The following is a 16,546-nucleotide window of genomic DNA, read 5'->3' as shown; positions in this document are numbered from 1 at the left end:
AAAAGGGCAATTTTACTTCAGTGTGACCATAATGTGTTGATAAATGTAAAGATTTGACTTTTTTTCATACTGATATGTTTCAGGGAAAATCGCTTAGCACAGAGGCACCACGTGTTTCAAATGTGCATTTTAAAAATGAATAAATAAATCGGATGTTTTGCACATTCAAAAACACCAGAGATAGCCATCCGATAAAAGCCTCATATTTTTATGACAAATTAAAAAAAAAATTGTAATATACCACCAAAAAGTCAAAACATTTGTGTTTGTTAATCTTGCAAAGCTGTTGAAAACTCAATAGAGTAGAGTGTGGTTAAAAGTTGCCTGCCCGTGCATTAGCAATACATGCTGCTTCACGCCTGTATTCTTGCTCTTCAGTCAAGTACATCAACAGGCGACGCAGGTCGTCAAGATCCGTGTCGTGTACTTTATGAAGAAAGACCACCGTCCTTTTGTCGCGACTCCGCCACGCGCGCTGACTATTTGGGCTCGTTATGCGAGGATCACGGCTTGTAGAAGCCATGAAAAGTCACCGGAAAGATGCTGTCCACCTCTGCCCGGGCCACCTCGCTCAGTTTGACGGCATCCAGCACCAACAAGAAGCCGGGCTTCTCTGCTCCTGGCTTGACAACAATACTCAGCAGCACACCTACAAAGGACACACACATAAGGAGCTGAGTAGCTGACATTTTTTAGATTGTCGAGTATGATAGACACATTACCTGTCATCGTATTTAATCAATGAAGTTGCATTCATATGAGAGAACTTTAGGATCTTGGTTTTAATATATACGGGATTGTCAATTGCAAATGTAAAGCAAGAATAACGACAAAGTTATGGGTAAGTAATACTACTTTTATTTTTTTTTTTATTTGTGTTCTTTGCGATTGCAATCATACCGTCATCCTCCGTCGTAGCCCCCGGCGTTGGTACGAATAGCGGCTCTGACGGATAACACTCATCCTCCTGCCACACCCACGTCTCTTTGGTCTGGACGTTTAACTTGACAATCTAGAGTCAGTTCTCAAATCAATCATTGTCCCAATGAAAAAATCAATTTATAACATCTATAGTGTGCAAATTGAGTGTTCCCACCTTGTCAGGGATGAAATGGTTGAGTCCAAGACCATACGCGAAGGAATACTTCTTGCCACGGCATTGAGAGTAGTTGATCTGCGGAAACTCAAAGGCTGCGAGACAATGCTGCAAGTTGAATGTGGAGAACCATACTTGCGGGCCTTTTGTCAAAACAAAACAAAACCAAAAAAAATAGTGGCACCTTGTCTTGGTTTGGAAAAGAGGACTTCAGGTTCCAACCAGACGGTTCCGTCACTACGAAGAGCAGCGGTTGCCGTCGTGTACGGCAGAGAGATCAGGTTCTTTCCTGGCTCCTCCTAAAAGCCCGCACAGAGCGAACGTGACGGCAACAGAAAAAAAAAAGAAAAACATGACGGCAACACAACGATCCAAGAGCGGTCGGTGCGACGGTGCTTTTAACAGAAAAGAGCGAATGACATGATGACCAACAGGTGCGAAGCCCTTCACTGCCATCTGCTGGTCACAAACGGAACAGAGCCATTAGCAAGCACAAAAAGATTAGCCACTTTTGACTAAATACAATGTAGTTGCAAGAAGAAAAAAAAGCAGGAAACGCACTTTAAGTCAACAACTGCGCAGGGGTGCCTTGAGATACAAGTTCATTTGTTCATTGTTTATTTTTTCCAAGATGGCGCCCGAGTAGGCAGCCTTCGGCACGTGCTCTACAAGAGCCTTGCTTTTTTTGTTGTTTTTGTCTTTTCTTTTGTCACTTGTTTCATCGTGTGGACCCGATATGGACTGTTTTCAGCGTTTTTTGGCCACGACATTCGTCAAAGGAGAAGTAAAAATCAGCATGTATGGCGGCCCGGTAGTCCAGTGGTTAGCACGTCGGCTTCACAGTGCAGAGGTACCGGGTTCGATTCCAGCTCCGGCCTCCCTGTGTGGAGTTTGCATGTTCTCTCCGGGCCTGCGTGGGTTTTCTCCGGGTGCTCCGGTTTCCTCCCACATTCCAAAAACATGCGTGGCAGGCTGATTGGACACTCTAAATTGTCCCTAGGTGTGAGTGTGAGTGCGAATGGTTGTTCGTCTCTGTGTGCCCTGCGATTGGCTGGCAACCGATTCAGGGTGTCCCCCACCTACTGCCAGGAGACAGCTGGGATAGGCTCCAGCACCCCCCGCGACCCTAGTGAGGAGCAAGCGGCTCGGAAGATGAATGAATGAATGAATGTATTGTATTGTTCCGTGACCACGGTCATATTTTGTATCTGAAACCATCTTTCCCTTTTTGAAATGAATTGAAATGTCCTCAATACACCCTCCACCCCCCCCCCCAAAAAAAAAACCAACTGGGGTCCTCCGTCATCCGCTTCACAGCAGCAACAGTTAAGTTGACTGAAAACGGGCCGGGGGATGCGTGTACTCACGGTGTGCAGATCCAGCGGCAGCACGTATCTTCTGACCTCGGGCTGAGGAGCTCTCGCGGCTGCTTTCTTAACCTCATCCCACTCTCCCCTCAGGTTGGCCAGATACAGGTAGTTATACACAAAGTCATGTCTGCGCACAGACGCAACGGTTAAAAGCATCGTGTGTGTCATCACGCAAACACACACACACACACACAGTTGAGCTTACCCTTTCCACACACAGAGGTCAACAACAATAAATCCCTGGTCTTCATAAGCATTGATGTGATGGAAAATGTTGAAAGCCGAAGTTCGGAACTTGTGGCTGCTCAGATATGCCGCCGGGTCCCTCGTGGCCAGGTGAAACCACGTCTACAGAAAAAAAAAAAACATGCCCATGTACAAAGAGTCAACTGGAGTGAGTACAAAGTCTGGGCTACGGAAGCAAATGTTTAATTGTAGGATTTAAATTTAAAATCTTCACATGCCCTGGCAAATATGGACGACACGCCCACCTACCCCCATGCTCTCATTGGATTCAAAGCAGTCCATGTATGTGGCTCCTCTGACACTCCAAGCCGACAGAAACTTGAGCAGGTTGATTTTCACCGGCTGCTCCACAAACACGAAATAGTCGCCGGTCAAACCAAAACTGGGCAAGCAGAGAGAAGAACCGGGGACGCAGATGGACATTTTAGATTCTGACGTCATACTCAATACTCAGTTGAGTTTGAACTCAATGCCGCCATTTTGTCTAAAAATCCCCTGGCTTCATTCTATTTTTTCCCCCTTCTTTTTTGTTTAAACGTTTGTAATATGTATGTATTGGTAGCACGTTCGTTTTGTTTTCTGTTTGATGAGAATTGTATTCTGACTTGTTCAATAAAGATTTGTTTAAAGTAACTCAATGCCGCCATGTTTTGAAAAAAACATCTTCCTCCTTGGTACCTGTGAATGTAGGAGGGTTTTAACCTCTCACTGCTTGGGAGTTGAACGATAACCTGCGATTTCTCAAGGGGGTCCGACTTGTCTATAAACACAGGGCGGCAACGGTAAATGACCCCCCCAAAAAATAAAACGATTTTACTTCTGGGAACAAACCGAATCAAACTCACCTTTCTGAGCAGGTGGGATCCTGACAATGTTATAAGCGAGACTCATGTTCTTGCCAAAGCAGTTGCCGATGTTGTAGACTGTACCATCTGCGTCAAAGTGGGGGTGAGCTGTTACCCCATTAACCGACAGGTACTTACACAGGTCCACCTAATTTACGTCCATTGACACACAAAAAAGAGCACACTCATATGCAGCAGCTATATATGATACGGTATTTGTGTATGATAAATCCTCCAGAAAGCTAAAAAATGATCAAACCTTCAGTTTGGTAGATTTAGGTTTTCTAGTCGGATGACGCAAATCAATGTCATTGTAAAACTCCTCATTGTAAATAAAGTTTTGAGAATTCTATTTAAAAATACATCATATTTACAACTAACGCGTCCATTTTACGGTTTGTGGATATTGATAATAAGTGTTGTTTTTGTACAGCTGAAATTAAAAGTGTGACTTTTTTTTACTGTACCCATTAGTGCTACATTTTGGAAAGATTTGGAAAACTATATATATCGCGGGAAAACAAATGACATCATTACCGTACATGAAATGGAAAACAAATTCTTACTTTGTTCGAATCCAAAGAAAAATTGCTTCTGATGTATACGTTTTGTGAGGAAAATATCACGTCCATAAAACGCACATTTTTAAATCGAACGCCTTGATTTAAATTATTTTTACTTGAGGTAGATAATTATTTTCAGTGCCTTGATCTAATAACAAATACAAAAATGTAAATAAATAACTTGATAATTGACGGATATCCATGTTTTGAAAGATGTATTTTTATTTATTTTCTTTAGTGCAACTCGGCGAAGCTCGGTTGACTCTCACCTTCTTTAAAGTGTCCAGTGACTCGGGATCAACCTTGGTGATGTAATTGGTCTCCGTGACGGCGTAGAATTCCTCTCCAATTGGATAGACGTTCACGACGCAGTTGTCAGTCACCTCAATGCCCCGGAAGTAGGAGAAAAATCTGCACTCACATACGAGTCAGTTGTTTGTTCATTACAAAGAAAGCCGTGCGATTGGAGGGTGACCAGTCCAGGGTGTACCCACACCTCTTTACATTCATTCAGGGCGAAACTCTTCTCCTAACGTGGCCCTTTTTTTTTAAATAAACGGAAAATTTGATCTCTTCTTTTGTGTTTAAACACAAATTTTGAATCCATCAATGTTGGAACAACAGTCAATTTCACCTGGAGAAGATATTTTTGCAGGGGTCAGGGTACACCGCTGTGCCAAACTCCGTGATGACCACTCTGTTCTCGGTCATGGCACGGACATAGGCATCCGTTTTCAAAAACCTGAACAAGAAGAAGAGGCGCGGTCATTTTCAGGGCAGGATCCAACTTCCCCGGTCTGCAACGGTTCAGTTCTTACTTTCTGCAATAGGTCACCCGACCGTTCTTCAGGTCAAACTTGTGTATGAGAGCCTGTCCGTCAAACAGATGGTGGAACGGTTGGTCCCCGACCTCGAAAAGACCCGGTCCCATCCTGAGAAGACTGCCGCCCAGCCATGTTGGCAAAACGCCTTCGCAGACACAAATTGGACAAAGTTACATTCCTGTAAGATACGGCGGTACAGGTTCAAGGAATGTTTTCTCCCCTACCGGTGACCTTGGCTGGAATTGCTTCATTCAGCTCCTCCACCGTCTCAAAGATCTTCCTGTAACCAGCAGCGGGATGCTCCACACTGGACAAGAATTACAGTCGAGAATGAATTCAGGCTCCGGCCTCCCTGTGTGGAGTTTGCATGTTCTCCCCGGGCCTGCGTGGGTTTTCTGCGGGTGCTCCGGTTTCCTCCCACATTCAAAAACATGTATGGTAGGCTGATTGGACGCTCTAAATTGTCCCTATGTGTGAGCGTGAGTGCAAATGGTTGTTCGTTTCTGTGTGCCCTGCGATTGGCTGGCAACCGATTCAGGGTGTCCCCCGCCTACTGCCCGGAGACAGCTGGGATAGGCTCCAGCACCCCCCGCGACCCTAGTGAGGATCAAGCGGCTCGGAAGATGGATGCATGGAATGAATTCAGGATCGTTGGTTGCTAAACTGACACTCTCAAAGAAGAATGTCAGAAAAGTTCCAGGACAATCAATCGGTGCGCTTCGGTCAGTGAGCGATAATAGGTGAGGCAATGCTCGCAACTCCCTGAGCATCTGACAGTTCCTGTCCTCACCGCCCGTGCTGGAGCAACTTCTTGACTAGCCCAAACGAAATCCGACTGTGGTTTCATCAAAGAGGTCCGTTTCGAAGTCCTGAGTGATGCCAAGATGGCTGTTGCAGCGGATCTCAAAGACAATCCGTAAGAACTCTCTCGGCGGTGTATGATGAAGGCTGCGAAAGTGTGTTCGGTTTCCACTTCCAAGGGGGAAACTTGTGGTTTTGGAGGTCGGATTTAAATTGTTGTCATTTTTGCTCAGAACACAAGATTTTGATGACTGGCTTTGTACCGGTACCGGTTGATCCTCACGAGGGTCGCGGGGGGTGCTGGAGCCTATCCCAGCTGTCTTCGGGCAGTAGGCGGGGGACACCCTGAATCGGTTGCCAGCCAATCGCAGGGCACACAGAAACGAACAACCATTCGCACTCACACTCACACCTAGGGACAAGTTAGAGTGTTCATTCAGCCTGCCACGCATATTTTTGGAATGTGGGAGGAAACCGGAGCACCCGGAGAAAACCCACGCAGGCCCGGGGAGAACATGCAAACTCCACACAGGGAGGCCGGAGCTGGAATCGAACCCGGTACCTCTGCACTGTGAAGCCGACGTGCTAACCACTGGACTACCGGGCCGCCGACTGGCTTTGTATCGCAGTCAAATTGAGGCCAAATGACAATGAACTCATTTGTTGGACAATTCTGCCATTTGTTTGGGGAAATTTGCCTCCGTTCATGTCTTCATACGACCACAAAATATTAGGAAGTCCAAAGTGCTCATGGAAAACTTTGCATTCCTCAAGTAACTAACTTGACTGGTGAAACCCAGTCAACTCAGGAACACAAATCGTGTATTTGACTTTTTTTTTTTTAGTTTTAGCTCATGCACTCCTAAAAAAAACAAAAAAACATGAAAGAATAGAAAAGCTTTACTTACTAGCTGGCCATTCTGCCGTACGCTTTTGAAAAATCCTTCTCGCTTTCCCGAGCACTCCAGGCTGCATTGAAACCGCACACTAATTTCCTGTTATGAGAGAATTCTCCTCCTCTTCTCTGCATCTCCTTCCCACACCCGCCCCCGCCCCCACACCCCCACTTCTACCTTTCCTCCACACGGCGGGAAGCCCAGCCAAACAAGTCAGCTTTGTCCTCATGGCCTCGAGTCAAACGTCCACCGAAGCCTTCGAAACAAGGCCTTTGTTGACCTGTGGGGGCAACGTCCACTGCAAGGACCCGAGCCTCCATTTCGGCCGTTTGACGCTTATTTGTGCATGTGTAAGAATGCGTCCTAATGAGTTCCAGACGGCTTGGAGAAACTCAACGTAGGAAGAACATTTAACTGCTTGGTTCCCGAGGCAGCAATACGGAGAGAATGAGAACGGATCATGCCGTTGCAGAAGAGCCGAGGATGAAGTCTGGAAACATTTCACCCAAATGGACCACATCGGTTATTGTTCTCGCCAACGGCATCGGTATTTGAGATGGCATGAGGCAAAATGAGCTCGTCAGCTTTAAAGGGGGTGATGTCCCAAAAAGAAGCCGCCATAGAAACCCGTGAAGTCGAACACCATCTGGGGGTGAAAAAAAAAAAAAAAATCGACAAAAATAACGGGCAATAATTCACTAGTTTCAAGCGACTCAATAGTTCTGCTTCAGTGACCTATCGTTGGGTTGTGGCTGTGTACCAATCACATTGAGAAATCACAAAGAATGACATTCTTTGAAGTCAAGATGGCGCCCGAGTAGGCAGCCGTCAGCAAGTGCTCACATGAGCCTTGCTTTTTTTTTGTTGTTCTTGTGTTTCTTTTGTCACTTTGTGTTTGTTGTTACGTCGTGTGGACTTGCTGTGGACCTTTTTCAGCATTTTTTTGGCCACGACATTCATCATAGAGGAGACTCTGTGCTTGGTGGTTGCGCCTTCTCGGCAGCATGGGTATACCAGCACTGTTTTTGACTGGAGGAATGTCGGCGCCATTTGACTGTCGTTGCTGGACAGTCCCGGGGCGCTTGTGTCTTGCGCCTGTAATGGGCAGCATTTTTCACAGCCCCGCTTTGTTCAGCGGAGAGATCGGTGCTGTTGAACGGTCTGCGGCTGGATGGATGGAGGTCTTGAGGAGCCGACGATGAGAAGAAAGGAGCGTTGGCGCGGAGTGCCGATGCGGATTTGGAGCTGGGAGTCGCGGCTTGGAGTTTGAAGCGGATTACGCGAGAGTGGCTGCCTTTTCAGCAGCTCCTATAATTTGTTGTTCTACTTCTTACTTTCATAACTTTGCTGCTGTGAATTGGGAATTTCTCCATTGTGAGACTAATAAAGGTTTTTCTTCTTCTTCTTCTTCTTGAGCAGTTTTGTAACAAATACGACCACGCAAATAACAGCTGCATGCGTTTATTACCCTGAAATTTGCATAGTTGGAGAGGAACAAGGATAACAAGAACTGCAATCTAGGACATTTAATAACATGCATCGAGGTTAAACCATCCTTCACGTAGGCTGGGACCAAGAAATGCCAAATATATGAGGACATTTTTGGAAAGTTAAGGTCACGCTTTGTGCATTAAACCAATCGGCAAAAGAAAGCGGGTACCGATTAAAACCCTAAAGCCCGCTGCAATTTAACATTTTGGACGGCTTGAACTTTTTCAACTACAACGATAGACATACAAGCAGAGCGCCAAAATATCAAGCTTAATTCCTTTCCCAGCTCTGCAGTTGGAAAAAAAAAATAAAAAATCCAAACACGACTAAATTAAGAATACAGGAACTGAACATTTTGAGTCTTATAAACTGTTTAGTAATCGGCCCGGTAGCCCAGTGGTTAGCACGTGGGCTTCACAGTGCAGAGGTACCGGGTTCGATTCCAGCTCCGGCCTCCCTGTGTGGAGTTTGCATGTTCTCCCCGGGCCTGCGTGGGTTTTCTCCGGGTGCTCCGGTTTCCTCCCACATTCCAAAAACATGCGTGGCAGGCTGATTGGACGCTCTAAATTGTCCCTAGTTGTGAGTGTGAGTGCGAATGGTTGTTCGTCTCTGTGTGCCCTGCGATTGGCTGGCAACCGGTTCAGGGTGTCCCCCGCCTACTGCCCGGAGACAGCTGGGATAGGCTCCAGCACCCCCCGCGACCCTAATGAGGATCAAGCGGTTAGGAAGATGAATGAATGAATGAATGAAACTGTTTAGTACATAAAAACATTCATTCATTCATTCATTCATTCATCTTCCGAGCCGCTTGTTCCTCACTAGGGTCACGGGGGGTGCTGGAGCCTATCCCAGCTGTCTCCGGGCAGTAGGCGGGGGGACACCCTGAATCGGTTGCCAGCCAATCGCAGGGCACACAGAGACGAACAACCATCCGCGCTCACACTCACACCTAGGGACAATTTAGAGCGTCCAATCAGCCTGCCACGCATGTTTTTGGAATGTGGGAGGAAACCGGAGCACCCGGAGAAAACCCACGCAGGCCCGGGGAGAACATGCAAACTCCACACAGGGAGGCCGCAGCTGGAATCGAACCCGGTACCTCTGCACTGTGAAGCCGATGTGCTAACCACTGGACTACCGGGCCGCCATAAAAACATTGGCTTAAAAAAAAAAAAAATAGATTCAAGCCAAGACATCTCGCATTAGTACCATTAACATAAATTAAAATCTAGAATCTAATTCCCAAACGTACATGTCCACATTCATGCGGAAAATACTTCACATGTAGACAGTTGAGCTTCAATGGCGCAGCGGTGCTCCCGCGCTCCCACCAAAAATATATATAATCGTTCCCATTGTAACATCCGGTCGTGTGGGTACCAGCGCGAGTGCAGTTCCAGTGCAGCGAACGTCCCAACCAGTTTAGCTCCTGATACCGAACGCTTTGGTCCTCCTGATGAGCAGCGGCGCTTTCATCTTTGGCTTGTTGTCGGTCTTGCCGGCTTTTTCCGCGGCCGGGTAGCGTCGACTGTAGATGTCGGGGTACTGCTTCTGAAACTGAACAAGGTCACCGTATAAGATGGGGGTGAGGCGTCAGGCGAGCAAATGGATTTATTTTTCGCTCCGGGGCAAAATGCAGTTCTCTGGCTGCAAGCAAAAGTGATTCGCAAGAATTAATCGTGAACTCTTGAGCACCAAAATATAATATTATAATATTATATATATATATATTATATATTATATTATATATAATAAGGCGGCCCGGTAGTCCAGTGGTTAGCACGTCGGCTTCACAGTGCAGAGGTACCGGGTTCGATTCCAGCTCCGCCCTCCCTGTGTGGAGTTTGCATGTTCTCCCCGGGCCTGCGTGGGTTTTCTCCGGGTGCTCCGGTTTCCTCCCACATTCCAAAAACATGCGTGGCAGGCTGATTGAACACTCTAAATTGTCCCTAGGTGTGAGTGTGAGTGCGAATGGTTGTTCGTCTCTGTGTGCCCCGTGATTGGCTGGCAACCGATTCAGGGTGTCCCCCGCCTACTGCCCGGAGACGGCTGGGATGGGCTCCAGCACCCCCCGCGACCCTAGTGAGGATCAAGCGGTACAGAAGATGAATGAATGAATGATATATATTATATTATATATAATAATATATAGGAATAAGTTAAGTCCAGTCGAGTACAACTTTATTGTCAAATGCGCCGTATGTGCAACATACGGCACAGATTAAATTTCTTCCCTCTCAATCAGACATCGAGAGGAGCCGCTGCGGGTGCTCGCGCCGCCGTCTAAATCTATATATATATTGCACTTCGTCCCGCACGCAGTCTGTCCTTCCGTCTGTCCCTTTTCAAAACGTACCTACTTCACCGCGCCGCTGCACGCCGCCACTGCGCGCCGCCACTGCGCGCCACCACTGCGCCGCTCAGGCAGTGGCTCACTACGATCGCGCGGGCATCTTAGCGAAAAAATGTTGTCTACCCACAAGCATTGCAATAAAATTGTTAGTTATTTAGTAGAGCTAAACATCTCTTTATTTTCGCGATAAGCAATGAAGATGAACAAAAAGTTGAACCAAGCAACAACACTTTTGTGGGCCGAAGGCCCACCTTACCAGCCTTCCGCAGGAACTAGCTGATGAGCCGCCCAGAGGGCAGCGAACCAGCTAGTTATACACAAAGTAACAGAACAAATATTTTTTTTTTTTTACCTGCTTCAACCTTTTGCATCTGTCCTTCTCCGTCATATTTTGATCCGACACCAACACCTCCAGTAAGTCCTCCATGGCCTTCTGGGAATAGGACAACTTCTGGTGCTCAAATTCGGCAGCGCTAATCTGCCGGCAGAAAGTGTACGGCGGCGGCGGAGCGCGCACTGGCTCGCTGCCGTCGACGTTCGCCACGTCTTCGACTGGTACCTGCGGGGGGGGAGAAAAGTGGGCGGATTTCAACAAGCGGTATTGTATTGCGCGATGAATGATGACATCAGCATTTTGTCACCATAAAGGGAGCTCTTAACATCACTCCGTGGAACACAAAAGCAAAGTAGTCATATTTATATTTTGTGTGATTAAAAAAAATTTTTTTTTAAAGATCTCTAACCTGTGCTGCGCGCAAACACCGGACATGATCGTTAATAGCGCCGAGCAGATACTCCGGGACGGACAGAATGCTTTGCTGGTGATCCATTAAAAAGGAAACCAATCTGGTGGCTAAGAGCTCATCCAGGTCGCACTCGTCGGCGCTGCCGAGGACGCAGGATGAAAAGGCGTGGACCATCTGGAAAAAAAGCGAAAAAACACAATCGGGATCGTATTTGGAGAAGTTGCCCCCCCCCACCCTCTCTCACCAGTGTTCGGGTGCCAATGGCCGGGTGGAGCGGAGGCATATCCACATTCTGGCTGATGCGGGCCATCATCCTCATGAGGAGCTGCAACTTCCTGCGTGAGGCGGGAGGAAGGAGGAGCGTGCACAACTGCAGGGCCTCAATGGCCACGCGCTCGTTCTGAGGCCGGAGAAGCCCTGAGCGCATACGCGGCGAGAGACAAATCCGTCAATCCGTTGCCTTTGAAACATTGAATCGATGCAAAAGGGGAAAGGTCATGGGGGAAAAACATGCAAAACTTCAGCCTTTTGATCTTCTTGCGCCAGTTCTCCCGTGTTGCCGGCCAGAAATGACGCAAATCCGGAAAACACAAAGCCCCGCCCACCAGCCCATTCATCATGTAAAAAACTTCAATGGGTGAGTTGATGGCTGATCAACTACAACTACAGTCAGTGATGAATTGAGTAAGACGCTATTAATATTGAAGATGTCCTTTCATAATATGTTTTTTCGAGCGGGATGCAGCAAGAAAAGAATGCGAGTCGCCCAAAAAATCCTTAAGATTCTGTGCGTTGACTGGCGGGCGTCGTGTCCAAAGCACGTCGGAACCACTTTCAAGGCCTCAACCCGGGAGATGAGCAAGAGTTGCGTTCTTGCGCGAAACTTGCAACACGAGCTCTCATTAGATCAGGCATGTCCAAAGTCCGGCCCGGGGGCCAAATCCGGCCCGCGGTCAAATTTCATCCGGCCCTCTGCCCCTGTCATAAAATCAGTGCCGTCTGGCCCGCAGGTTGGTCGCAATGGAACACGTGTTGCATTGACTGAGGTCTCGTCGACTGGTGAGTGATGTTTCATAGAGTACTGCTTCCCTCTAGTGGCTAAATGAGTAATAGCATTCACTAAATGAGTAATAGCATTTAGACACTAGGGGGCATCACTCACGAGTTAACAAGATATCACTCCGTGTTTATATTGACCGATATGTCATATTTCAACTTCCTGTTTTAAATGAACCAAAAGAAATTCTTAAGATTGTTGAAATTAAAATAAAAATGGAAATGTGAAACAGACTGGCTTACTAAAATTTGTTGAACAATGTTGTTGTTCAATGTAAAGAATGTCAGCCAAGGTCGGCCCCCCCCCCCGACATTTTACCACATAAAATTTGGCCCCCTTGGCAAAAAGTTTGGACACCCCTGCATTAGATTGTTAGACGCTGTTAGTTTGATTAGACATCGGCAGACAAACAGACAGGGGAGAGAGGTCTTACTGTGCTCGGGTTTGGTTTCGGGGGGGTGCGTTCCGGCGGTCGGCGCGCAGACAGACGCTTTGAACAGCGAAGCGGGTCGAGGCAACTTCGACACGTCCGCAGAGCTCACACAGCGACGGACAAGCGGGGGTGCCGACAGGGTCCAAAGACTGGATGCAGCGGAAGCCGCCGGGCGGCCGGTAGATTCGGAGGTGGCGTGAGGCCGGCGTGCTTTCCATGCAGAGGATGAAGACGAACCGGAGTGAAACCGGGAGCATGACGAGGGAGGGGGGGCGGAAGCGCGGGAGTCATTGCGGTCCTCTGAGGCGTTGACGTTGGAGCAGCTGGCGGCTCGGCCTCGCCGCCTACTCTCCTCAAAGGATTCTTCACCGGTCTCGGCGACTACGTCCAGACAGCTGCCCACGCTCTTCGTCCGCAAAGCCGCCGCAGAATCTACCGAATGCCCGGCGAGACTGCGTGGAGCGATTCCAGATGGAGCCAGCCGGGTCTTTGTTGACGCGGAGGTAGCATGCGAGCGACAGTTGCTATCTCGGCTCCTGTCGCTAGGGAAGCGGGATGCCAGGCTGTCATTGGATAAGAAAATCTGTCGCCTGGTCAAAGGGGCGGAGTCATCCAGGATGGTCTCCAATGAGGAGCTTCTGCGCGGGTGCCTCAAGGACGAGCCGGCCGTACCGAGGCTCACGTCGCCGCCTCCTAACCGGCCACCGTCGGCGGCGGCGGCGGCGGGGGCGGGGCCTCGTCTCGGCGCCGCTCGGCGGGATTGAATTTTTGCGCCGAGCACTTCCCTCATGGGAGAGTCCGTTTCATCGCAAGTTCCTTGCCGAAGCAGCGACAGGAGGAGACATTCTGTGGAGCGAAATGACGTCGGAGGAGGTGCGGGGGGACGATGGGGCTTCTTGCGTTTGCCACCTTGGTGCGCAGCGGGCGCTGCTAGATAGCCGCAGTACACTAGACGGAGAGGTAGACAGGGGGGGGGGGGTCGAGCAGCGCGGGCAGGGAGTCAGTGCAAGCAGACAGTAAAAGGGGGAGGAGCTTCGGTTAGCGTCGGGAATAACACAGATGTGAATAACGGTGTTAGCTTGCCACAAACAGAAGAGAGAATCAAAAGTTGTTAGCCAAAACCTACCAAAACAAGGTCCACAAAATTCCACGTCCGTAAATTTGTACTGTAACAGTCGAGCAACGAGTACCTACCCAGCACGTTGATGAACAGCTCATACAATTCGTAGGTGAGCAACGGCTGCGGAAGGCCGTAGAAGTAATCCGACACCGTTTTGAAAACGTCCCGCTCAAAGCCCGGGTAGGACGGCTCGCCGCTGTCGTACTTGGGCCCTGGACGTGCCGTCGGTTGACATTTTAATAAAAGGGGGGACAGAGAAACAGAAGCGCGGTGTTTAATTTAGGCGCCGGAGCAACAATCGCAATGGAAACGGCCCAAAATCGATCATTCGTTAAAAAAAAAAAAAAAAAAGAGCAATTAGTGCCGCCGCTGCTGCTGCTACTCACAGTTGGCCAGGCTCTTCATCGCTGACAAAACCCAATGAGGAAGATCATCTGGAGAAAAGATTGAATCGGCTACGCTAGCAGTTCGATAGCCGCTAGCCGATATAAAACAAAAAGCGACGAGCGCTCATGAAGTTCACTTTCATTGGACTTCAACCTACCGGTCTTGTCATCGAGGGCGACCACGCCATGCTTGTTGACTTTCGTCATGTTATGGATGATGTGGTGAGGGTTTACCGAACGGGGGTCTAACACTTCATCAAGAGATGCAACAGCCAGAATCTTCTGCAGGCTGAAAGACAACGGAAAGCCACTAAGGGTCCTCCCGTCTTTATTCATTCTGGATTCTCACGTGTGTTTTTTTTTTTTTTTTTTTTACTGGGTCAGTGTGGTATCTCTCCAGATATTGCGCTCGTCCTCTTCAGTCAACTCTCGTCTCTGTACATGCGCCTCTTCCGGAGCTTTCTCTTCTTCTGCTTGGTGATTTTCCTGAAAAAAGGGACACATAAGGTAGTTTAAAGTACTGATTTTTTATTTTTTTTGTTTGTTTGGATGACTAAAAATAAAAAATACCCAAAAAATTACAAGAGTAAGAGCGGATCGTATGGTGTAAAAATGGCAGACCCCTGGCATTTGGCTTACCTCAGCCTCCTGTTCATTTTTCTTGAAGCTTTTAAACCGGAAAAAACCCTCTTTGTCTCTAAGCGAAGGCCTTTTCTTAACGCCTTTGGACCCTGAGGGCACAGCTGGACACGGGATGGGCTTCAGCGGAGAAGTGGACGGAAACCTTTTGAAAGGCAGACAAATGTACGAATGTGGCGGCAGCAACTAAAACGTCTCGTTCAGAATCCAAAGCAGAGAATGGGATCACTAACGATTACCTGTAAAGTGTGTTATTGTCCTCGAGATCCTCTGTGCCCCAACGGCCCTTCACGTCTTCTATAACGTGGTTCTTCAGAAATTTCTTGAGCAGCTGCACCGTCTGCTGTCGGGTGACATCGGGACCAAAGTTGCTGTTGCTACACAGCATTTGGTGCAGCCAGTCCACAGCAGCGAGCGCCGTGAAGCAGGAGCTGTAATTCCGCAGGTTCTGCCGGTGCTTCTTCAGGGGCATGCCAGCTCGGAAGAGATGAGTTATCTCATTCCACTAAGACCAGACAAGAAGATTTACTGGGTTACTTTGGTCCCAATATTTATATATACACAATTCATCTCTTTACATGAAGTCTCGAAATTATTTTCTTAATTTCCGTTCAACAAACATGCACGTATGATAAATCATCATCGAAGCCACGCCACGTAAACAAATAACTTGAGAAGTTAACATTGTTTAGTCTGGTTAGTTTATGCCTATCTGAAACTAATTGACAACAGTCATGTGAGTTCATATATATAATTAAATACGACTTATAATGCATTTGCTGGGGAAAAAAACTGAGTTGGTAGTCTTTTCGCCGTTTCCTTGCAAGAACTTAACGTGAACTTACCAGCTTTGTAGCTCGGTACGGCCCAGGGGTGATGATATGTGTACTCATGTTTATCCCCAAAATGACGCAATCGGTCATTTCAAATCGACGACAGATAATTCGTTTCCATTACTAAGTAAGCAAGTGTGGGACGAGAGAGTAAATGGCAGCATTGGCGAGTCTCAACAATACAAAGTTGCTAATCCGCAGCCGTCCGTTCAAATTTACGAGCCGTGAGACTCTGCCACGTGATTGGACAGTTGGTAATCACGTGTTCGAACTGCGGAAATGTAGCTTTAAAATAACATTTACAGTACTGTACTTGACTGTTTTCGAAAAGCCTATTTCCGGGATGCCATCCGTGCTTTACTTTTAATTTTCTTTTTTATTGTTTGGACAAGACGAACATATCGTTCGCTGACCCTTTTAAGACCGGAAGACACCGCGTTGTTTTATTTAGCCAACAGGGTGGGACGAAGTGAGAGAATATGGGTTGACTAAAATACTGTATTTGCTCGAAGAAAATCACCTGCTCGAAAAAAAGCAGCCGTAAAATCTTATCTTCAGAATTAGAACCAAAAAAAGAGAGGTACAATCTTTAATAAGCACAGAATTGTCAAAGGATGGGTTACATCATCTGGACAATTAATTCGCAAATTGAAAATCGGGGCCATACAAAGTTCTCTTGATAATTGTGGAAGTTAGTACAGTATTTTTAAATATTCGAGTTGAGCAGTTTGCAGGGGGCGAATGTGGAGAGGAGCTGCCACCTGATTGGCGGATTGCTGTTTACGCTTTTCGGTTTGACAGGAAGTCGCTCACGATTGGAGGAGAAAGCCACCGCTCCTCGCTGATC

At 47.6% G+C, this 16,546-nt stretch overlaps 2 protein-coding genes across 3 annotated transcripts; both read right to left on the bottom strand.

The window, feature by feature from the left end:
* Positions 1-192: 192 nt before the first annotated feature.
* Positions 193-6,811, bottom strand: LOC127605459 (retinal Mueller cells isomerohydrolase-like). The gene is made up of 14 exons (XM_052072953.1): positions 6,654-6,811; positions 5,169-5,251; positions 4,939-5,089; positions 4,755-4,862; positions 4,390-4,531; positions 3,558-3,705; positions 3,391-3,472; positions 2,962-3,094; positions 2,672-2,814; positions 2,464-2,593; positions 1,281-1,395; positions 1,097-1,191; positions 901-1,012; positions 193-649 (listed from the first exon to the last, which is right to left on the bottom strand). The coding sequence occupies exons 1-14, from the start codon at positions 6,773-6,775 to the stop codon at positions 504-506; spliced, it is 1,710 nt and encodes a 569-aa protein (XP_051928913.1). The 5' UTR covers positions 6,776-6,811; the 3' UTR covers positions 193-503.
* A 2,660-nt stretch (positions 6,812-9,471) lies between these two features.
* Positions 9,472-15,950, bottom strand: LOC127605547 (DEP domain-containing protein 1A-like). Of its 2 annotated transcripts, XM_052073135.1 has the most exons (12): positions 15,712-15,950; positions 15,106-15,371; positions 14,867-15,011; positions 14,604-14,713; positions 14,386-14,516; positions 14,228-14,275; positions 13,916-14,053; positions 12,722-13,669; positions 11,476-11,648; positions 11,229-11,405; positions 10,838-11,044; positions 9,472-9,689 (listed from the first exon to the last, which is right to left on the bottom strand). In XM_052073135.1, the coding sequence occupies exons 1-12, from the start codon at positions 15,787-15,789 to the stop codon at positions 9,555-9,557; spliced, it is 2,556 nt and encodes an 851-aa protein (XP_051929095.1). In that variant the 5' UTR covers positions 15,790-15,950; the 3' UTR covers positions 9,472-9,554. The 2 variants fall into 2 exon arrangements, with proteins under 2 accessions (XP_051929095.1, XP_051929097.1); XM_052073137.1 differs by lacking the exon at positions 12,722-13,669 and having other exon boundaries at positions 15,712-15,944.
* Positions 15,951-16,546: the final 596 nt, after the last annotated feature.

This window comes from Hippocampus zosterae, chromosome 8 (genome assembly GCF_025434085.1).
Source record: "Hippocampus zosterae strain Florida chromosome 8, ASM2543408v3, whole genome shotgun sequence".
NCBI lineage: Eukaryota > Metazoa > Chordata > Actinopteri > Syngnathiformes > Syngnathidae > Hippocampus > Hippocampus zosterae.
The sequence above is the reverse complement of the archived record's forward strand: the minus strand, read 5'-3'. Positions and strand labels throughout refer to the sequence as shown.

Excerpts from the sequence above, each read along its gene's own strand:
- LOC127605459 (XM_052072953.1), bottom strand. The coding sequence starts at position 6,775 with ATGCAGAGAAGAGGAGGAGAATTCTCTCATAACAGGAAATTAGTGTGC. Across the intron at positions 5,252-6,653 it reads TACGGCAGAATGGCCAGCTA|TGTGGAGCATCCCGCTGCTG; the intron begins GTAAGTAAAGCT and ends ATTCTTGTCCAG. Across the intron at positions 650-900 it reads GGCTACGACGGAGGATGACG|GTGTGCTGCTGAGTATTGTT; the intron begins GTATGATTGCAA and ends TGTCCTTTGTAG.
- LOC127605547 (XM_052073135.1), bottom strand. The coding sequence starts at position 15,789 with ATGACCGATTGCGTCATTTTGGGGATAAACATGAGTACACATATCATC. Across the intron at positions 14,517-14,603 it reads AGAGATACCACACTGACCCA|CCTGCAGAAGATTCTGGCTG; the intron begins GTAAAAAAAAAA and ends GTTGTCTTTCAG. Across the intron at positions 11,649-12,721 it reads CGAAACCAAACCCGAGCACA|GGCTTCTCCGGCCTCAGAAC; the intron begins GTAAGACCTCTC and ends GTATGCGCTCAG.